This window comes from Corticium candelabrum, chromosome 15, assembly GCF_963422355.1.
Source record: "Corticium candelabrum chromosome 15, ooCorCand1.1, whole genome shotgun sequence".
In the NCBI taxonomy this organism is placed as follows: domain Eukaryota; kingdom Metazoa; phylum Porifera; class Homoscleromorpha; order Homosclerophorida; family Plakinidae; genus Corticium; species Corticium candelabrum.
This window is the reverse complement of record NC_085099.1, coordinates 3821820-3843870: the sequence shown is the minus strand read 5'-3', so window position 1 is coordinate 3843870 and position 22051 is coordinate 3821820. Positions and strand designations below refer to the sequence as shown.

The window sequence follows — 22051 nt, the reverse complement described above, 5'->3', positions numbered from 1 at the left end:
AATGCAAGCAGCTTGGCTTCCGTCCATTGCAAACGCGAGCAAACGCGAGCTATGTCAATCTGAAGTAACTAACGTATGTTAATGACATGCTCATTAAAAGCATTGGCTCACCTACAGAGTGTGTCGTGTAAACATGGGCTAGAATGCTGGACTGGCACGGGCTGGCATGGCTCAGCTCGCTATTCGTGTAACAGGGTATTAGTTTTCAGCAGTGGGTGATATAGGGGGGAAGAGACACTCCTATAGAAGCGGAGAGCGTGGAGTATGATATCGACACGTTTAACTAAACTTATGGTTTGACAATTAGTGGTGCTTCGTGTCATACAGAACAGAACTCATCTGGGCTGTGAGACTGTGCGTGCGTGCACATGTGTGAAGCATAGTAACATCAAGTAGGCAATGTTGCACAGTTTGGGCCTTCCTGAATGTGCATGAATTAATGTCTGGCATGGATATGTCTCAAACTTTAGAGACTATATTCTAACAACGTGTGATCAAACCTGACAGCCACGTGAATTTTTTGGCATTCTGAGTATTGGACAGGATCTACTCCGTCAAACAAACAAGACAGATCATCTTCGCAGACAGCAATGCTATCACTATCGATTGCAACGGCATTTCTAGCTTGAGCTACATCGTGCATAGCAACTATTAAACAATCGCAGTGCAGTCTATCTTTTTGGAAGCAAATTGACAATTTGTTTATGGGTGTTAGTGTGTTCACTTTATATCGAAGACTTTATCCAAGACCGTCTCCATAAGTTTTGTCGACTTCCAGTAGAACTTGGAAGCTTTCCGAGCTCTTGCGAGATCTAGCAATTTCGGTGCATCGCGGGGGAGTACTTTTCCCACTTTCTCTAGAAGACTTTCTTGGGTTTCAGCCAGCTTAATGTCATATCCTTCAGAATCCATTCCTGATGTAGAACAGATACACTAGAAATGTGTAGCGTACTCTAACAAGCTCTCAATGTGTGTAGTACTGTACCTGGATTGTCTGTTGTATCCTGAGTTGGTTCCAAGGTATCCCACTTGTAAGCCTGCATAAAGATTGCAAAACGATCACAAAATGGTTTCTTATTGATGCATTCAAAGTAGTCAAAAACGAATGTTTACTCACTATGGCATCTTCGGGATGAAAGATGTTGTGCATATGTCTGCAGACTGTCCGCGGAATCGAGGAGAACACACGTGACTCGACGCCATTTCTTTTACAATAACGGTCGGTAGCAACACCTCTGATCGTCAAGAACAATCCAAGAGGAGAACCAATGGCAAAAAAATTGTCAACCTTAATTAACCAGATGAATTAAGTTGAAATATTCTTGTTTAGGGTATATATGTTCTTGTGTTGTGTATCATACTGTAAATTGTAACTTGTCACTAGCAACTGGTGTTGGTGCTGATCCTCTCAGTTGACATGGAAAGTCATCAGACTGAGCCGTCAAGATGTCATAGACAATGACACTCCCCAGAGAATGAGCTAACACTGACACTGGACAAGACGTCAGCTTCTCTTCGTCAAGAAATTCTTTGTACTGCATGTTCATCTCACGCGAAACTTGAGTGACAATCTACAAAGGACCAAAGGACCATCATCCTCATCCAATTAAATAATGCTTCTCGAACTAATTCACGGGGGGGGGGGAGGGAACGCAATAAGATTTAGCAAGTGTTGTGCTGGTTTACTGATCTCACACACAACGCTAAGCTGAGGACAGCTATGCAATACCTGTAGTAACCACACTGCGTTGCTTTATATCTAGTTTTTATATGCAAGTTGGGGTAAGGGTACTGACGTACTATCAGTGTAATTAATTAATTAGACAACTCGCTCCTCTAATTGGAATAGTGAACCTCCAAATGTTTTTCATTTTGATCTTGTGATCATACCATGCAGGCAAAGGACAGAACATCTCACATTGAGTTTCATAGAATGCATGCAATGTAGACTAACAAAGCAATCTGGTGTGACTGAGCAGCTACGAAAATGATACTCAAAATTCTCTAGTTTGTAAGATTCCAGACATGCCGGCAAGAGCCACAAGTATTATTTATTAATACAGAATCGAGGTTGAAATTTTGTTGATACAGTTAATTAATATCAAGTGGACAGTGGAAAACCAATCTAGAAATATTAAAATTAGATATAAGTAATCAATACAAGCATGTACGACGGCATGTAACACACAGGAAGCAGCTTCCTCATTAATATCTTATGAAAATAATATTGATTAAAACCGTACGCAACAAATTCTTACTGATTTGGCATGAACAGGATCTTGATAGTAGAGGACGTCACTCAATCCAAGGTTTACTGCGTCTCTTAAATATGGAATTTTCTCACCAATAGCACATTTCTGCAAAGCTTCTAAAGGGCATTACATTATATACATATATATATATATATATATATACTGTACATATATTGGTAGACAGACTAAGAGTAAAGAAACAAATTGTAGATGTGCACTCACCGTCTTCCAATGGTAGTTTATTTCGCCAATCTACAGCTCGAATCTCCATTACGTACTCTTCTTCCTTCATTCTTTTGTTTTTCCTTGCTTTTTGAAGCGCATCTTGCAACCTAGAACGAACCTATTTTATTCGCATAACCAATCAACAGATATTTTTCTAGAATCCAACTTCTTCAGAGTTTTATCCATGTTGGCATCTTTGTCGAGACCGTGACCAATGCCATGTACTACTAGTACGAGATGCTTTGAACAATAGCCTAGTCTGCAGGCTTTTGCTGTAGAATCTACATATTAATTAATTATTGATGTCGTTGGTGAAAGAATGCAACTTATGAGAACGACAGACTTTCTCTTCCGTTCTCATCCGTTGATGCACTTCTTTCACGGTTGACGATGGGATTTGCATTCATAGTTGTAGCAAAACACATGCAGTGCAGAGTCTAGCCAATCTACATGGACACAAACTAAGAATGCTTGAGTTCGGGTGGTCGTGAGATCTAATGTGGCATACCTATGTATACATGAACATTTAAATATTAATTTAAAAATATTAATGCTAATCAAAATACCCCAAAAGCCAATGCCAAATTCCACCCTAGTTTTCCCAACCTCACCAACTGTCTTCAAAAATACCATTACTATTGTCCAATGCAAGTCTTTCTAAAACCATTTTAGAACATATAGCCACATATAATAGCCAAAGTATATAATAGCCAACGCTTGATGGACACACCCTTTCTTGCCACAGCGGAAAAGGGTCTCTACTCTAGTAAGCTACTCGGACACTAAGTATATGATGGCTTGTGAGGGGCGAGTGGTTACCAACTTGATTGTACATACACACTCAGGCCTAGGCATAGAAACCACGGGGGGCCCAGCAACCACGGGGGGTGAGGGGCATACCTCCCAATAAGCAGCCTATTGTCACCACTATATTTAAGCACAGCCACGCGCACATACGCATGCGCGCGCGCGCGCGCGCGCACACACACACACACACACACACACACAAACATGTATATATATATAGACGGACAGTGAAAAGCTAGTCATTAGTATGTGCCTAAACCTAATGACAAAACTTGAAACGTTTTTAGTATACCTATAATGACCATGCAGCGGCGTAGCTATGGGGGACCTGGGGTACAGGCCTCCCCAAAATTTGTCGGTATATACAGACATGAATTTGTAATACAGTTATGATTGTTCGGGTGTAGTATGTCACTCTATCCATGTGTATGTGGTAACAGAATGGGGTTGGATCTATGTATATATAGACGGGATGCTAGTGCCATCATCTGTATTTCATTCTCGTGATCACTTCCAGTATACTGTGATTATTATAGCAGTGACCCGATATTGCCAATAACAGAAGGCTTTAATAACATTGTCTCCTGTAAATACAAACATACTTACCACTATATGTACGTAAGTAGCTACCAGCAGTCAAACTAAAAGTAATTCCTATGACTGTACCCCACCCATTCACTAGCCCGGACTCCCAGCCCCGTGTAGCGCCGATTCAAAATCGTCTCCCAGACTCCCAGACCCGTGTAGCGCTGATTCAAAACCCAACGCAGAGCCCAAACGGATGGCCTCGTACCCAGCTGCAGGCCCTCTGGCCTGGTACACGTCGGCGCGCATAAATTACCCCGAAATCGGCGTAATGTGTGCACGCATTCGGAACCGACGTGTTTAGAATATCAAGCCGACAATGTCGCGCGCAACTGTTGAACGGACAGCGAAACAGCTTCCGTGCGTGCATGAAGTCGAGTGAACGATCCGGGCGCGCAAGAGGGCCTGGGTACGAGGCTAGGGACAAACACCCCGACTTGACATTGAATGCCGTTCCTATATGCCTCTGTGACATACACACATGCAATAGACGGAGGTCTGCTCGAAGCAGACGGTTGTACATACCGGCAAGGACGTAGAACAAACAGTAGATACGTTACCGTATCGGCTACGCCTAGGTGTCTAGTACGCCTAGATGTTGAAATCGAGTGCGCATGCTTAGATTCGTTTGTGTTTGAGACATGACGTACTAAAATGTACGTACTACGCTGCATGCAAGATAGCCTATGACATCCCCAACTCTAGTGTATGCCCTTCTGAATCTCTCTAGGCAGAAGAAGATAATCAATAGTTGAACTCACTTCCGATAGACGTATCACTAGACGAGTCTTCTAGATCCAGGCCTTTGTCTTAGATCCGGTGTGACATGTACTGTGTATCAGTACAGTTGAATGTAATGGCAACTTGCGTTTGTTGTCAACAAAAAGGATTCAAGCTCGAGTCGAACGCTCTCTCGGAGGGCCAAGAATGAAAAATAATATGTGCCAACTTGCTTTATGTATACATCTAATTTGCAGAGGTCATGGCAATTAAAGCATGAGGGAGGAGAGTAGGGCGTGGCCTGCGTGGTTATCTAGCTATCTAGCTTCCAGGACACGACCGTTTCACTTGCAAGAGACACTAATCGTCTCGTTGAACTGCTACACACACGTGGTTTTGCCTCCTGAATACTTCCTGGAAAGTGCGTACTTACCAAATGGTTTGGTTTGTACCTCCTGAATACTTCCTGGAAAGTGCGGCGTTTAGGGGCTACTTACACTTGCCAAGATGTCTACATTACTTGAGCATTTTGAGAGCCGTTTCTTTTACTTTGCTTTGCGTTTGATGAAAAGAGACTCCAAGCACAAAGCACAACAGTCCGGATCCATTGTGTAACTAACAGTCACCTTGCGTGGGATTGATTACACGTTTACGTTAATGTAATTATCTGCCACCCGGAAGTCGGTGGCGGCTGGCAACACTACTTGTGTGCAATTTCACCAAACCCTTTCCCGCCGGTAGATATCAAGAAGGGGAGGGGTTTGGCTACGCGAGACTACTCCAAGCCGACATCACTCTAAATGATGTCATAGCAATGGACAATACGTTTTTACAACGTCGACGCGCTAAAACTGCAAAGACTCCTCACTGACCTCTCACATTTGGTGCGTTCCATAAAAGTACACCTCGTACTTTCCTTGGACTGTGCTCCGTTCGACCTATACAGACACAGTGAGAGAAAACGATCACAGAAACGCACGAAGAGAACTTCACCCTTGCTGGCCAATGAGAGTAGCCCCTCATCTTTGCCCAGACTAAATCTCCTTTCCAGACTAAATCCATACTTCGTGCCACTCGAATGCGCATGCTCAGCGGAACCTGGCCTTGCGACCACCGTGGTGTACGCGCGCTAGATGCTTTTTCGATCAAAGTATACCACATTGAATCCACTACAAACTTGTCTCAGCTCCTTTGATGGTTTTCTATAGTGACACTTGAGTACAGGAAAATAGCTCGAACCTCAAATAGCGCGCGTTACGCTATGCCTCGGAATCCCAAGTTGCTATTGTAATCCATGGCAGTGAGTCGTTATGGGTTTCTAATAAACATACGTCGTTGACAGAGTCGAGTTTGACTGTCCTCGCAAGAAGTTCTCTTTAAGGATGGCGTCCGATTTCGTGCATCGTAGACTCGGAAATCTAGACGATTTCATCACACGTCTGTAAGGTTGTATTATGATCCGGGTAGTTAGAGAGAGAGAGTGGGGGTTCCCGGTTGTGTGTTGGCGGTCGTGCAGTAGTCGCGTGTGTGTTGGCCAATAGACGGGAAACGTGAGTGCGAGTGGTGCAGTTAGCCTTGTGTGGCGCGAACAGCATTACATTTGGGGGCCTGTGTCCGGGAGAGTGACGTCGTACACGAGCGGCAGAAGAGTGCTGTCAGCAGACTCAAGCGGAGCAGCTGAAATCGTCAAGCGTAGCAGTACGTAAGTGTGGAACGAAACAGTGAGCGAGACAGACTGTTTCGTCGGGTGCACTAGGAATCACGCGCAGTTCACGCGGGAGTCACGTGCTGTTCTAGAACGTTCGTGGGCGTGGTAACAGACACACCTTGATCGCGTTGTGAAGGGAGAAACCGTCCTGGAGAGTGACTTCGGGAGGCGTTACAACTTGAGATCGAGGCAGACCATGGCGAGTGAGGGAGAAGTCGAGTCACTTCGCCGCCAGGTAGAAGAACAGAAGATTCAGCTAGAGGAAGCGCTGCAGAGGGTCTCTCAGCTGGAGAAAGAGCTCGAAGAAGAACGGAAATCCGTTCGACTGCAAGTGCTCGAAGCCAAGGAAGAGGTGAGAGATAGAACAGAAAAGACGTTGGATGACGTGAGAGCGCACCAGGAGCGTATGCGCAATGAGTATACGGAAATGCTGGCAAAACGGGATTCACAAATTGAGGAGCTCGTCCAGAAATTGGAGGATGCCAGAGAGATAGCCCCACCCTTGGAGGAGGACGAATTACGCACAGAGGATGTTGCTGAGAGGGCAGAGAGCGCTAGCAGCCAATCGTTGGGAACTACTAACCAGACAGGTAGGCAAATGGAGGAGCATCAAAGTCATGAGTCGAGTGTTGCCAGTGCAATGAGGGCCTGGAGTCTTCCTCGGTTGCAAAAGTTTACAGGGGAGAGGGTCAATGACGAAGATGGCTTCAAACAGTTTGTGAAAGAGTTCGAGAGATACTCTCTGCTGGCTGGTTGGTCTGGTGAGATTAGGCGGTTGCAGTTTGAAGTCCACTTGGGAGGCAGGGCACTGAGGATGTACGAGTCATTGAAAGATGACCAACGCAGGACGTATGAAGAAGCCCGAGATGCGTTGATAAAGGTGTTGCAACCTGTCAGACTGGAATCCTACAGGCGTAACCAATTTAACAGCAGACGTCAGAGAGAAGGAGAGTCAGTTAGTGACTTCGCAGAAGCATTACAGCGATTGATGATGCAAGCTTTTGAAAGGCACAGCATGGACAACGAACTGCGAGACAAGATACTACTCGGTCAGTTTGAACAGGGACTGTTGACCAAGTGGAAGACACACTTGAAGTACCCCTTGGATACGTTTGAAGATGGTGTAAGCCAGGCGCGAATGGCAGAAGCGGTAGAGGAACAGTTGCTTGGAGTGTCTGCTAGGGGAAATCCCAGAGGAAAGGCTGTCAAGCAGCATACTGCACAAGTAACAACTGAGTCCACTCTAACCCGTATACCCGTATACCAGGTGAAACTGAGCAGGACAAGGAAGCTGAGCAAGGGATCGCTACCTCAGCTAAGCTTGGAGGTCCAACCAGGAAGCCATGGATAAGGTGTTTCAAATGCCAACGGAAGGGACACTATGCATCTGACTGTCCTGACTTAGGAGGAGATAAGGGACCAGTCAAGACCAAGCCACAGCAAGGAAGTAAACCTAGCCAGGTATCAGTGGTACAACAGTCACCAGAGTCAGTGAGCCTGGAAGAGAGAATCGAAAGGGCTAAAAAGGAATACGAGGAATTGCAGCTCCGACGGCTACGACTATCGGTTGCAGCAACACAGGAAGAGGAGCAGGTAGCGGTTGTCACTGAAGCGGTAGGACCACGTCCTTACTCCCGAATCCTAGTTGGGGGCTGTGAAGTAGAAGCAATGCTAGATACGGGCTCTCCTGTCTGCATCGTTTCGGAAGCTGTACTTTTGCAGGTGGCCAGGAAGGGTAAAGTGCGGAGTAGTGATCTGAAACGACCAGGAGTAAGGCTAACGGACTACAATCACCAGGAGATCCCGGTATTGGCTCAAGTCGAACTTGAGTTATCTGTGAAAGACGGATTGACTGCCACAGTACCTGTGTTTGTGTCAGAGAAGGCTAAGCCACCTTGTCTGCTGGGACTAGAGGCCAGTTTGAAGCTAGGACTAGTATCCTTAGCCCCTAGCGTAGAAGTCCGCCGTGCAACAGGAGGGTCGAGTGTAAACGCAGCCCGGACCAATGTCCGACTGGTTGGAGCATGTCGAGTTCCCCCAAACCACGCTACGTTTGTGAAGGTTCGGGTGGAAGGAGATTGGAAACCTGGTGAACCGGTTATTTTTGAGCCCAACCGTGACTGGCAGAGGAAGAGAGAGCTACTCACTGAGGATACTATCTTAGTACTGGATCAGGATGGCGCGGCTCAAATTTTGGTGACCAATGGGGAGGCCACACTGTCTAAGGCCGCCAAAGGAGAAGTTGTAGGTACAGTGGAAGACTGTGATCTGGTCGATGCTGCCCGTCTGTCCCGAGAGAATACAGACATGCTTGGCGCAGCTGTGCCCCCAGATGAGGAGAGAGAACACACTGTGAATACGGTATCTGGACAGAGAGTGGATATGAGTGAGGGTGACGCAGAGAAAGTTAAGGAGAGGAAGGAAACGTTGTTGTCCCAATTAGACTTCTCTGCCAGTGAGTTGCCCGAGGAGGTCCTAAAACAAGTGAAAGAATGGCTTCTGCAACACGCAGATGTCTTTGCCGTCCTGGAAGGAGAGCTGGGACGAACAGATCTAGTCGAACACGAGATTGAGACGGGAGACCACCAGCCCATTATGCAAAGGCCAAGAAGAGAACCGTTTTCCCTGAGGCCTCAGATAGTGCAGATGGTGGAGGACATGCTTTCACAAGGAATAATTCGTCCGTCGTCAAGTCCGTGGTCGAGCCCTGTGGTCCTCGTCAAGAAAAAGGACAACAGTTACCGTTTCTGTGTGGACTATAGGAGGTTGAATGCCATTACGAGAAGAGACGTTTTTCCACTTCCGCGAATAGATGATCTCATTGACAGGTTAGGAGGCGCCCAGTTCTTCAGTTGCTTAGACGAAGCGTCAGGATATTGGCAGATACCGATGAGCCCACAGTCTCGTCCAAAAACAGCGTTCATAACACACCATGGACTCTTCGAGTTCAATGTCATGCCCTTCGGGCTGTGCAACGCTCCAGCCACATTTCAAAGAGCAATGCAGGTGATCTTGGCAGGATTGGAAGAGATATGTGGTGTATATCTCGACGACATTATCGTGTTTTCAAACTCAGTCGAAGAGCATTTCCAAAATCTTGAGCAGGTTTTTAACCGTCTGACCGAAGCTGGACTGAAGCTGAAACCACAGAAGTGTAAGTTTCTGAGTCGGGAAGTTCCATACTTAGGTCATATGATTTCAACGGATGGAGTTAGCCCAGATAAAAGGAAGACTGAAGCTATTGAACGGTTTCCGGTGCCAAAGAATGTCAAGGAATTACGTTCCTTTCTAGGATTAGCGTCCTACTACAGGAAGTTTGTGGCAGGATTTGCCGAACTAACACACCCACTACGAGCTCTTTTGAGAGAGGGGGTGCAGTATAACTGGTCAGAGAATTGCCAAAGAGCGTTCTGCAACCTGAAAAAGAGGCTGGTGACCACGCCAGTTCTAGCGTACGCGGATTTCAGCAAAACTTTCTACGTGGAGACAGATGCGAGTGGCTATGGACTCGGAGCTATTCTCGAACAGGAACAGAAAGATGGAAAGTTACATCCAGTGGCGTACGCCAGCAGGAGCCTTACCCCAACGGAAAGCCGGTATGGTGTGACGGAACTGGAAGCCTTAGCGGTCGTGTGGGCATTGAAGCACTTCAGAGCATATCTACTTGGACATCGTACAGTAGTATATACTGACCACGCCGCGCTAAAGTCGTTATGGAACACTCCGAACCCTTCTAGTAAGTTAGCTCGCTGGGGCATGGCAATTCAGGAGATCGGTCCGGAAATACGGTATCGACCGGGCCGCAGAAATGGCAATGCTGACGCGTTGTCTAGAGCACCAGTGCAAGATATGACGGTAGGTGAGGGTGATTTGGGCTCTGAATGCAGCGGTACATCGTCGACAACTTCACAGTCAGTTGCTGTGGTGGACATGGCCGATAGCGAGGAGGAGACCCCGGAAGGGATCGCAACGCCTGCTGGAGGAGACGATAGTCTGCCGGAAATAGGCAGAGAGCAACGTACCGACCCTTACTACGCTGACGTCATAAAGTACTTGGAGGAAGGTATCCTACCGACAGACGAGACGAAAGCGCGCAGGATTGCTATGGCAAGCCCACGATTTGATCTGATTGACGGAGTATTGTGTTTGGTGGAGACAAGACCACCCCACAGGGTACGAGTAGCGGTGCCTGAGAAGTTGAGACCAATATTGCTAGCTGAATCGCATAGCGGGCGGTTCTCAGGACATTTTGCGGAGAAGGGACTGTACGGAATGTTAGCTCGAAGATATTGGTGGGATGGCATGCGAAATGATGTACGTCGACAATGCCGATCATGTATGACGTGTGTGTCAAGGGCCGGGGCCGGTAGGAAGAGCCGACCTCCGCTCAAACCTATACCAGTGGGAGGACCTTTCCATCGCGTTGGAGTAGACGTGCTAACGTTGCCCCAGACAGCTCAAGGTAGCCGATATGCTGTGGTATTCCTAGGCTACCTAACGAAGTGGCCGGAGGTTTTCGCCGTATCCAACCATAGAGCAGAGACAATAGCCAAGCTGTTAGTTGAACACGTCATATGCAGACATGGAGTGCCCAATGAACTTTTGTCAGATCGAGGAGCAGACTTCTTATCCGAACTGATGACTGAGATATGTAGAGTGACAGGAATGAAAAAGATCAACACTTCGGCCTATCACCCACAAACCGATGGTATGGTCGAAAGGCTGAATCGAACACTGACGGACATGATCGCGAAACATGCTTCGTTCTATGGATCGGAATGGGACAAGTATCTACCGTATATTCTTTTCGCCTACCGTGTCAAGCCGCATAGTTCCAGCGGAGAATCGCCATTCTATTTGGTTTATGGCCGTGACGCGCGCCTACCGACCGAGACGGTCCTGGAAGAGCAGCCTGGCCTGGGTCAACTGGACGTTGATGACTACAAAACGGACATGTTGCTAGGTTTTTCTGTTGCTTGGGAGAATGCACAGATGAGGATCAAGGATGCGCAAGAGCGGTACAAGCAGCAATATGACCGATTCCGGAAACCTCACACCTTTCGGATAGGCGATCGAGTTTTCATAGAAGAGGAGGTTGGAAAGAAAAAGAAAATTGGACTGCCATTTCGAGGTCCATACCGGGTAATCAAAACAACGGAGAACAACGTTGAAGTGAGACCAGTAGGCCGACCAGAAGAGCCTTCCAAGTGGTTGAATGTGGAGAGAGTACGCCCGTGTCCCCAAGAGATTGCTGAAGTGCCTTGTCCTGCAAGGAAAGGAAGAAGACGTCGGCAAAAACAGTCATAACGACGACGGGACTGAACGTGAATAGTGGGTAGTTCTAACTGGATATTTGGGAGTTGACGGCACGAGGGCGTGCCTTTTAGTGAACCGGGGGGTAATGTAAGGTTGTATTATGATCCGGGTAGTTAGAGAGAGAGAGTGGGGGTTCCCGGTTGTGTGTTGGCGGTCGTGCAGTAGTCGCGTGTGTGTTGGCCAATAGACGGGAAACGTGAGTGCGAGTGGTGCAGTTAGCCTTGTGTGGCGAGAACAGCATTACACGTCAATCAAATCGTCATCTCAGCTCAAATTCTAATCTCTTATATAATCGCCGTTAGCTACAAGTAAACGTTGCTCTTGAATAGACGCCGCACTCTAATTAGCGTTGTGCATACATGTGACGTCCACTCAGCCTGCAGCTGCTTTTTGTTAATTAGTAAATTGCCGAGCGTAGCGAGGCAGGTCGAAGGGGCGTGGTCATATATGGCACCTCTCGGTCTATACGTCTAAGCTGTCGTCGACGCCCTGAGTGCTGTGTAAGTACCCATAGAAGTTACACATTCGCAGAGACATGACTGCGTCGCTCACATGACAACGTTAATTAACACAATTCGCAAGAAGACGAAATCGAAGACAAGGAAATTCCAGCCAGTGTAGATAAGAGATGAGTAAAAGTATACTTAGTACTGAGTAGTGCCATGCTTATCCGGTCTCTAGTTGCCCGTTTATCGAGCAACCGGTTAACAGCGCCAGACCTGAAAGTATGACGTTGAAAGGGTCCGGCTACGCGAGACTAGGTTAGCTGTCTCGTACGAGCATGCTCTACTACACACACACACACACACACACACACACACACACACACACACACACACACACACACACACACACACACACACACACACACACACACACACACACACACACACACACACACACACACACACACACAGTACTAGACTCGTAGCCAGTCCTTCTTCTCAACAAGTCTAACACAGTACCAATCCAATAATAATAATCGCCCCTTTTGATTAATTAACCGTGGCAGCATTCAATATACGTCATTTATTTAATTGAAGTAATACAACTAATTGCGGCGCTTCGCGAGGTTTCTAATCCGGGTCGCACAACAGAAATGGGCGTGGTCCTATATGGGCCTCCATCGAGCTTTTGGTATATATGTATATATTATAATTGTATATATATATATATATATATATATATATATATATATATATAATTATATATACATTTATATATAATTATATATATATAATTATATATAATTATATATATATATATATAATTATATATATATATATAATTATATATACAATTATATATAATTATATATATATATATAATTATATATACAATTATATATAATTATATATATATATATATATATATATATATATATATATATATATATATATATATATATATATAATTGTGTGTGTGTGTGTGTGTGTGTGTGTGTGTGTGTGTGTGTGTGTGTGTGTGTGTGTGTGTGTGTGTGTGTGTGTGTGTGTGTGTGTGTGTGTGTGTGTGTGTGTGTACACACAAATCTCAAATTTCTCCTCCCCAGTACCACGTTTCAAGATAGGACCTACCCATAAAAATCGTTTCCGTGTCCGACTACAGATGAGTCTAAGAATGATTCGTGCAAGTGACCAAACCACGAAGAAAATGCTTCATGAAGTTTCGTCGCCCCATCCTTTTGTATTGTAGCTAGGGACTGAGTGGACGTGACAACCAAGAAATACCTTCAGGAGTTGAATGCCACCTACACTCAACTAGTCACACGTCAGTATGATCAATCCTTTACTACACTGTTTGCATCTAACACTGTATTTTAGGGATTGTGTGTAATTGACAACCAAGGAACACCTTTACTAGCCGAATGCCACCTACAGTCAACTATTCACACGTCCCATACTACAATCAATCCTTTACTACACTGTGCTGCATCTAACACTATTGATAGTCAATGTTTGCCGATATCAATTTCTATGTCAGTAAATACCATACCACTGTCGTTACAACAGAACTGAGTGCATACCTAGACTGTACATTTCAATTGTCTTGATCACGATCGCAAAACGACGACTACCTATACCAGGCCTCTAGACGTAATCTAGACTACTAGGAAGTTTGCATGTTGAAACAAATACGTATTGCCTAGCTAGGACTCGGCGTTTCAGTAGACAGTCTGAAAGCTCCGTTGGAAGTGTTACTCACAAACGCGAGGTGCCTACGGATACCGTAGAACTAGTTAATTAACTCGGCAATGACGTCTAAATATGACATTGTTTTCAATATGTAGCAAAATTGAGTGGGTATTACATTGCACAGTCCCTTTTAACGCGCGCCCTCTTTCTGCTTCTCGCGCGCTGACAGTGCAAGGTATAGTCCCTTGACGGCATGCATGTCCCGGACAATGGAGACTAAGTATGACGAAGAGCTAGGGATCGTTATTCCGCCAGAGCAGGACTGCCTCGTCATCTCCTCCACCGGGAAAGCCGAAAATACTGATGTAATTGCTCGGAAACCGAATCCCGACCGAGACAACAGCGACCTCCCGTCGTCTTGTCGCTGTGATTTGGACGTAGTTCAATATCGCCTAGACAGCGACCCCAAGAAGAAAATTACTTCTGTACTACAGGACAAAAAGGGAGAAGAAAAAGACAAGAACTACTACATGGAAGAAATAGAATTACACATGAAACGGACATTGAAACCAGCAGGCAAGCTCATGAGTGATTAATATGTTAATGAATTAATTAAGTTAGTAAACTAAAGTATTTGAAATAAAGCCAATCATAATTGCAATGATTATTATTATTATATTAAGTGCAATCAGTTGTTGTTATTTATTCAAGTAGTTTGTAATTTGTATAGTAAAAGAGCTGGGGAATTAATTAACTGCGAGCAGTGATGTCGCTAGGGAGGTCATGGCCCTCCAATATTAGTATTAGTAGGTGTAGACAGACAATAGACAAGGTCTCAGAAATTGTAAACCACAGCACCTGGTCTCCCCAATTTGGGAGATCCAGCATTGCCACTGCTATAAGATTGTAACAGCAGCTACGGATCTAGAGGGAGTTCGGAGGGTTCTGCAAAACTGGGTTTTCTAGTAACTGCAAACTAAGAGCCTGTCAAGTACACTGTCAGATTTTTTATGTAAGGTATAGTGTTACTCAAATTTTGGTAGAGTTTACACAAATTGTCAGTTCTTACTTAATAAACACACACACACACACACACACACACACACACACACACACACACACACACACACACACACACACACACACACACACACACACACACATGGATGGCTTTCGTGAACGGAAGGAACCCCTTCTTGAGAAATTCAGTACCCGCTCCTGAACAGGCAGCTAATATTTGGTGATATACATGCTGTTAACTTTGGCTTCTCTGTGTTGTGTATATTTTGTCAGTTAAGTTAAGCAGTTGTTTTATATTTTTGTGAGACAAGATTAGTTGGTTTTGTGACTAACTCTCTTGTGTGAAATATGCCTGCTTTTTCTCAACTTAAAAATGAGCTGGTGAATGGACTGGGCTTGGAAAACAAATGAATACCAATATAGAAATACTCCAGCACATACTGCATGCTCTGTTCTACTGCGTGCTTTGTAGACAGAAGATTGTTGTTCTTGTGTTCAGAAATGCATTGGTTGTTGCAGTTCTTATTTGGTACTTGGGCCACGGTGGGTCCGAGACTGGTAGCTGGTGCTTCAGAGGAGGCCGCATCACATTTACTGACGTACTTCATCTTTATCAACAGCACTTCCGAAGCAAACTCTTAACTCTTATCATCGACTGTCCTTATGCTGGCAACTGGGGTTTATCATGTGTAGAAGAATTCGATCGCATGGGAATACCAGCCTGTGGCCATCAGGCAAAAAGGAGAGGATATATGATTAAAGTCTTCTCTTCTTGTCACCGTGATCAAATAGCACGAGAGCTTAACTATTCTGTGGATTCGGTGAGGTTTAAGGATGACGGTTTGTATTTTTATGCAGAAAAATTGCCTGAAGGCCAGAAACCATTTCATCTGGATTTTACAAAAATCACCTGTGGACAGAAACCAAATGCAGAGTGCAAGGCACCACATGACTGGCGATGGAAAGATCTACTGAGCGGGAATTTGAGTCAAAGATGCTATCTTGTACGAGGGCGAGACAGAGATAAACCAGCTTGGCATTATGTAGTGTTGCATGATGAGGAGAGCATCAGGACCCAGTTTCTAGAGAGAATTCAGGGTGGAACGATCGATGTCGTCAACTTTGGTCAAGTTTTGGCCAGTGGATGGGGCACTGACCCTCCGAAGTATATAAAAGCATTGCTACCACATTTTTGACATATAAAACAGGTACAACATTAACCGATTTGGGTACTAAAAATAATCTCAATTATGTTCAATATTTGACAATCTTATTTGTCTTTGAATATTTTCTCTGGTGGTTCATTGAATTCGGAGGCTGCTTTAGCAGAAGCGACAGCTTCATCACCATGGAGGTGACGGAGATCAAGATTTGCCTCCATACCATCATTAGCACCCCTCAGCATCAACCCCTAGGAAAATGCACAATAGAATACATCACCCCAACGTATCAGATCAAGTGCACCTACTTGTCCAGGACTAATGTGAATCTCTTTTGTTGAGTAGTCATCTGCAGCTCTAAGCTGAAACAGAATCATCCGTCTTGGAATGTCACTGACATTAGGATAGCTGTGAGAGATGAGAAAAATGGTCATTAGACTACAAACCGTGTTCACAATCCAACCCTTCTAGTTTTCTGTGCCATACCTATTAGTACCCATAGTCAACACTACCTTTACTATTGCAAACATACCTGCCATGTACTAATGTGTATGGGAAGACAACAACTTGGCCTCTTTTTGCTTCTATTGGAGTAGCGTTGTCTATAGCAAATTTTTCAGGATCAACAAAGTGATAGCCCTCAGATCCGTGGTCTGGTAGAGGTCCAAGTTTATGAGACTAGATTTTACAACAGTTACACGCAATTCATTATTGAAACGACACATGGCTTTTGTACCCCTGGATATACTGCCAGACAGCCATTTTCAATATTGACATCTTCTAGGTGAATAAAGACTGCAATCATGGTGTGTTTGGCATGAGGGAAATACTACAGACAATCCAAGAGAGATTCAACGATCGCATTATTGTCTCTAAGTAGCACACTTAATCTATGACCACTGACTTGGTAGTCTTGATGCATTGGGAATCGACTGCCTTGCTTAGGAGGTTTGATGTGTGCCTTTGTATGGTGCAACTGTAATTATAATCAAATACACGTCACATTGTATGAATTCAGTTTTTCATTGTGAAGTCTCGTTCACTTGGATGTTGTCCGTTTCCATTAGGTCAGCAAGGATGTCATTGAGTTTTGGCTTGACCAACATCCGAGTGAATGTGGCGCTGTGGAATTGCAGATTGTGTATGCTCAGGATGCTCGACGGTTTCTTTCGTTCCTGCAGAAAGCGAAACACACAACACAAAGTCAAACCCAAGACAAACTAATATAACTGATTTACGGTAGCTGGAATACGAGATAGATGGACATACAGACTGATGTAGGGACAGATGGGTCATACAAAAGGGTGGTCCATCAGTCAAGGTATGTTCACAACGCTATTAGGACAACAGGTATTGTTTTCAGAGAAATGGCCAACAGCAAAGCTACAGTCCAATAGCACAGTCTCAGTCGAGACAAACAGAAACACTGTTATGTATGCACAAATACTTAGAGGGCACCCACAAACGGCATGAGGGTGGGGTAAGGGTCTGAGACTACCACAAACCCAATTCTGCCACCATCTCAACAGACTTCTGTCATACTGCACTGATTATTTAGACAATAAAACAGCAATTGACCCGCTATTCATACAAAACTGCAATAATTATATAATTAATTAATTAATTATTATTTAATTATTATTTAATTATATAATTACATTGTATCATTACGCGCATGCGTGTTAGCCTAATCTCTTTGGTATGTAAACAGAAACTTCACGAAGCTCTGCAGAGGCGTACTGTGAACTGTAGTTGCGGAACAGGAACGTACCTCGTCGGTCTTCCAGTTTCCCTTCCACGTTGCTTCCAGTCTGTCTCCGCGTTTCGTTGCTCGTTCGAACATCGCGTCGTACTCGCGACAGCACTCGTCCATCTCTTCATCCGAGAAAACGGAATCGAGCAGCAGAAATCCCTGCTGCTTGTACAATTGGATTTGCTCGCTCGTGCACATAATTAATTAATCACAATGACTGCACAAGACATCCGGGGCTTTGTATTGACATACGGGAGTCTCGCTGTCCAGTTGAAAGCGTTTGGGTCCAGATTTTTCGTTCAACAGGTGACTGGTCGGTGCAATCTGTTGTTATCGTTTGTAGTTATTTACGGTACACGTAAAAAGCATAGTTGTGTCTCACCGTATTAGACGTAGGCCTATGGGAAGTGCTAGAGAACCAGCTAGCCTATTTCCTTTCCCACTCCTCGCACATCCAAGCACCGACACCCATTCGTCGTCACTCTGTGATAGCTACCACGTCATTCCATACATTGACACACTTGTAGCAAGCCAGCTAGCGACTAGTTTAGAATAGAAAATCGCGTGGCAATGAAATGATTGACCTTGGTGCGATGACTGACGCTGTTTGGTCTGCTCTCTAGCTCTACACTGCTCTAGAAGATGGCAAGCGAAGAGAAGCTAGAAGTTCGAGACGACGACGACGATTTGGAGGAGACAGTTGAGAATGTTGTTGTGCATATACAGTCGGAAACAGATGAGGAGGTGGAGGAAGAAGTGTGTGGAGAGGTTCAACCCGTTGATGTTCCTGAGGATGACGTGAAGACAGGTGACACACAAATGGATGCCGGAAATGAAAGTGGTGGCAATGGGAGTGAAAAGTTTGTAGACACGTCACGTGTAAAGAATGAAGCAGACGAAACGTCGATAAGATCTCTAGAAACGAAGGACGTTTCTAAACTAAAAAAATTTCAGTTTGATAATGTGATGGATATTCCCAGTATTGATAGTCCTGTGAGTCCTCCTTCAAGCACTGGTAGTGATGATGAGCCAGGACATCGTACTGTCTATAGTGGAGTGACGTTTATCGGCACAGCAACAGTTAATGCTCCTTGTAGTGAAGTGGAACTGAACAGAGTGATGAATACTATGAAGAAACAAGGTGGAGAGGCAATCGAGGTTCACTTGTCTATTCCCTTGTCTCATACGGGCTCTATTACGCTTTTCGATGCCGAGACAAACTTTCCGTTGTCTGTTCATCGAATTCGTCACGTGCTCTTCTGTGCAAGAGGGAAAGATGAAGGAATGAAAGAGTATTTGTCATTTACGACCGGTTATCGGAATGCTGAAATATTTCATTGCCATGTGTTTCGATGTGTCGAGGAAGAATCGGTGAGTGACAGTTGTCTTAAAATTTGTATTTTCTGTTGATGCCAACTTTAATGTATCTTTTGCCAACATTCCTTTTTCTGTTTGTCTAGTGTTATCGAATCCTTCAATCAATTGGAAAAGCTTTCCGAAATCCCACAGTGAGTTTCTGTTTATACAGATTAGTGTTGGTCGACTTTGTATGGTTGAACGATTTTGTAGAAGAAGGAAACTCCACCTTCCACGTTTGAGAGCAATGAGTTTGATTTTGACATAACCGTAGATATTTTGGAGGAGGACAGCAAAGGTGGATTCTCATCTGTCACACGAGATAAGGATTGTTTCAAGGTTAGACAGAATCTTTTGAAGAGAATTGTGGTGACGATTGTGCAGACAAGCAACAAGCTGCTAACAGTTCAAAGGTAAATGCTTGACGTTCTGTTGTTTGCTGACATTTTGGTTATGGATTTTCTGGGCACAGTCAAAATTTTTAGTGTTTTATTGAACTGTTGCCGTGCAAGTGTGTGTGTGTGTGTGTGTGTGTGTGTGTGTGTGTGTGTGTGTGTGTGTGTCCATGTGTCCGTGTGTCCATGTGCATGCACTATGTGACAAGTCAATCGTAGCTCTTTAAAATACTCATAGCTGTGGAACGAGTGGTGAAAACTCAGCTTCGTTTACTTAGTTAATTAAAATAGAAATCAGTTGCAATAGAAATATGCCGGCATGTTGTTTCCCCTATAAAATCATTTATCGTAAGTCAATCTTAGGTACGAAGTATTTGTATAAAGAATCTAGGAGTAGTTAATATTTCAAGTTCAGGGTCTGCTTGTCATAGCAGTGGCTAATGCAACAATTTTCCTGCTGGATTAATATACACATGCTTTCCCTTACAGTTACATCTCCATGTGTATTGAAACAATTTATTTGCTGTTTGCAATTATGCCATATTGCAAGGCAATTCTAATCTTTTTTGTCTAGATGTTTTGGTATTCTTGTTTGTCCTGGAAGAAACTGTAAAGCTAGCAGTCTTCATTTGCTGGAAATGGTATGTACGTAGTCTCAACTACCAACTGACATATATGTACAGCCAACAGTCGTGATGTTTAGGTGTCTAGTGGTGCAGTGAAGGATGGAAAGGCTTATGAAGTTGTAGGTATTTGGAATTGTCAGCAAGACGAATTTGCCATTCTCAACACAGAGACTCCTAAATGTGAGACTTTGTTTGATCTAGACAGTTGTTTGTTGCCATGTTTTGTGTTTCAGCGTCAACTCTCTACTTGACTGTTGCTGTCGATTTCGTGTTGGAGCATATTAAGGACTCTGTTAGATTTGTTCGGTATGATCTAGTGTTGCTGCTGGCTCTCACTGGTTTTTTGTTTGTGTGTCTCTGCTTGTTTTCGTTGTGCATGATTGTCTGCTATTCTGCTTGCTTGTTTGTCATTCTACATGGTTTGCTTGTCTCTGTCTGTCTGTCTGTCTGTCTGTCTGATTGTGTGGTTGTCTGTCTGTCTGTTTGTTTCTCTGTCCGTCTGTTTGTTTGTCTGTTTGGCTGGCTGGCTGTTTGTCTGTGTGTCTGTTTGTCTGTCTGTCTGTCTGCTGTCTGTCTATCTGTCTGTTTGTTTGTCTGTCTGTCTGTTTGTTTGTCTGTTCGTTTGGCTGGCTGGCTGTTTGTCTGTGTGTCTGTCTGTCTGTTTGTCTGTCTGTCTATCCATCTGTCTGTCTGCTGTCTGTCTATCTATCTGTGTGTTTGTCTGTCTATCTATCCATCTGTCTGTCTGCTGTCTGTCTATTTATCTGTCTGATTGTCTGTCTGTCTGTTTGTATGTCTCTTATTTCTTGTCTGTCTGTTATTTCTTGTCTGTCTCTTATTTCTTGTCTGTCTCTTATTTTAAGCATAATTACAAGTCTGTCTGTCTGTCTGTCTGTTTGTTTGTTTGTTTGTTTGTTTGTTTGTTCGTTTGTTTGGCTGGCTGGCTGTTCGTCTGTCTGTCTGTTTGTTTGTCTATTTGTCTGTTAGTTTGTCTGTCTATCCATCTGTCTGTGTATCTGTCTGTTTGTCTGCATGTTTGTCTGTTTGTTTCTGTTTGCATGCTTGCTTGCTTGTGTGTTTGTTTCTTATCTTCCCTGGTTCAACTAATTCAACTTGTTTGTTCAGAGAGGTTCCAGTAAGAGTGTATAAGACAACTGAAAGATTTTGGCTGCCTACCATCATGAGACAATCCAACACAGAAACATTCCACGTGACTGTTAAAAATGACAACGAAAGCAAGGCATGTTATGTCATAACTTATTTACTCAGTCAACAGTAAACCTAAAGTACAACTGAATGTGCGTTGTTTGTACAAAGGAAACAACTGATGGTCTCATTCAATACATTGTCTCCAAACTGGAGAATGTCACTCTGTCACAAAGGCGGAGAACCGGATCACATGGACCCTTTTCTGCTCTGTTGAATCGTGTGAAAGATACCGATCCAGCGTCAGCATCAGATAGTGACCAAGAAGTCGATGCAACTGAGGAATGTGAAGACGACGAGCCGTTGATGTCCGGTTCGGGATCAGTGGAAACTGCGTGGACTGACGATCAAATTCAGTCGTGGTCGACGATGATAGGAAAATGGGATGGAAAGTCACGTTCCAAACAACTCGTTCACTTGATTAGAAAGGTGAGTGTGTGAAGTTTTTCAGGTGTCATGTTGGACTTCTTTGTATTTGCTTGCTGTTTCTGTTTGTTTGGTTGACAGTGTTGTGGATACATATGTGGCTGTGTTTATACTGAATGTTTTTTTATTCGTGTGTATGGGTGTTATGTGTCTCGCTTACTCAATAATACATGTACTTAAATACATGGACTTGCCTTTTATGTACAGTACAACCATGTTTATTTGGACGTATCAGTAATTTGGACAAATTTCTGCCCAAAACACGTGTCTTTCACGTGTTTCCCCGTGTGGCGTCGTTCCAACATGGAAACCTGTGAACGTATAGCCTCAACGTTAGGCCATCTCCGCCTTACATGGTGGA

The 22051-nt window shown here is 44.3% G+C and overlaps 4 protein-coding genes across 6 annotated transcripts in view; 2 read left to right on the top strand and 2 right to left on the bottom strand.

The window, feature by feature from the left end:
- Positions 1-526: 526 nt before the first annotated feature.
- Positions 527-4785, bottom strand: LOC134191291 (uncharacterized). Of its 2 annotated transcripts, XM_062659891.1 has the most exons (9): positions 4631-4785; positions 2821-2923; positions 2647-2758; positions 2475-2584; positions 2259-2368; positions 1362-1571; positions 1118-1288; positions 986-1037; positions 527-914 (listed from the first exon to the last, which is right to left on the bottom strand). In XM_062659891.1, the coding sequence occupies exons 2-9, from the start codon at positions 2900-2902 to the stop codon at positions 721-723; spliced, it is 1041 nt and encodes a 346-aa protein (XP_062515875.1). In that variant the 5' UTR covers positions 2903-2923; positions 4631-4785; the 3' UTR covers positions 527-720. The 2 variants fall into 2 exon arrangements, with proteins under 2 accessions (XP_062515875.1, XP_062515876.1); XM_062659892.1 differs by lacking the exons at positions 2647-2758; positions 2821-2923.
- A 9231-nt stretch (positions 4786-14016) lies between these two features.
- On the top strand, positions 14017-16053 carry LOC134190505 (uncharacterized). The gene is made up of 2 exons (XM_062658960.1): positions 14017-14324; positions 15288-16053. Exons 1-2 carry the CDS (start codon positions 14018-14020, stop codon positions 15962-15964), a joined length of 984 nt encoding a protein of 327 aa, XP_062514944.1. The 5' UTR covers position 14017; the 3' UTR covers positions 15965-16053.
- On the bottom strand, positions 16039-17934 carry LOC134190506 (probable alpha-ketoglutarate-dependent hypophosphite dioxygenase). Its single transcript, XM_062658961.1, has 7 exons — positions 17700-17934; positions 16972-17103; positions 16833-16904; positions 16665-16757; positions 16461-16606; positions 16237-16336; positions 16039-16179 (listed from the first exon to the last, which is right to left on the bottom strand). Exons 1-7 carry the CDS (start codon positions 17877-17879, stop codon positions 16039-16041), a joined length of 864 nt encoding a protein of 287 aa, XP_062514945.1. The 5' UTR covers positions 17880-17934.
- Positions 17924-22051, top strand: part of LOC134190504 (rab GTPase-activating protein 1-like) — an 11735-nt gene continuing 7607 nt past the window's right edge. Inside the window, exons 1-9 of one of the 2 annotated variants that reach the window (XM_062658958.1) lie at positions 17924-17987; positions 18305-19052; positions 19142-19189; positions 19251-19450; positions 20007-20073; positions 20136-20238; positions 20292-20364; positions 21184-21298; positions 21376-21693. In XM_062658958.1, the coding sequence (XP_062514942.1) occupies positions 18324-19052; positions 19142-19189; positions 19251-19450; positions 20007-20073; positions 20136-20238; positions 20292-20364; positions 21184-21298; positions 21376-21693 (1653 nt within the window). In that variant the 5' untranslated portion in view covers positions 17924-17987; positions 18305-18323. Of the gene's footprint in view, positions 17995-18304; positions 19053-19141; positions 19190-19250; positions 19451-20006; positions 20074-20135; positions 20239-20291; positions 20365-21183; positions 21299-21375; positions 21694-22051 lie in introns of both variants that reach the window. The other variant, XM_062658959.1, reaches the window with a different exon arrangement.

Excerpts from the sequence above, each read along its gene's own strand:
- LOC134191291 (XM_062659891.1), bottom strand. The coding sequence starts at position 2,902 with ATGTGTTTTGCTACAACTATGAATGCAAATCCCATCGTCAACCGTGAA. Across the intron at positions 1,572-2,258 it reads ATCCTGTTCATGCCAAATCA|ATTGTCACTCAAGTTTCGCG; the intron begins GTAAGAATTTGT and ends GGTCCTTTGTAG. Across the intron at positions 1,289-1,361 it reads GTGACAAGTTACAATTTACA|GTTGACAATTTTTTTGCCAT; the intron begins GTATGATACACA and ends TGGTTAATTAAG.
- LOC134190505 (XM_062658960.1), top strand. The coding sequence starts at position 14,018 with ATGGAGACTAAGTATGACGAAGAGCTAGGGATCGTTATTCCGCCAGAG. Across the intron at positions 14,325-15,287 it reads ACGGACATTGAAACCAGCAG|TTCTTATTTGGTACTTGGGC; the intron begins GCAAGCTCATGA and ends TGGTTGTTGCAG.
- LOC134190506 (XM_062658961.1), bottom strand. The coding sequence starts at position 17,879 with ATGTGCACGAGCGAGCAAATCCAATTGTACAAGCAGCAGGGATTTCTG. Across the intron at positions 17,104-17,699 it reads GAAACTGGAAGACCGACGAG|GAACGAAAGAAACCGTCGAG; the intron begins GTACGTTCCTGT and ends CGCTTTCTGCAG. Across the intron at positions 16,905-16,971 it reads TGGAAACGGACAACATCCAA|TTGCACCATACAAAGGCACA; the intron begins GTGAACGAGACT and ends TTATAATTACAG.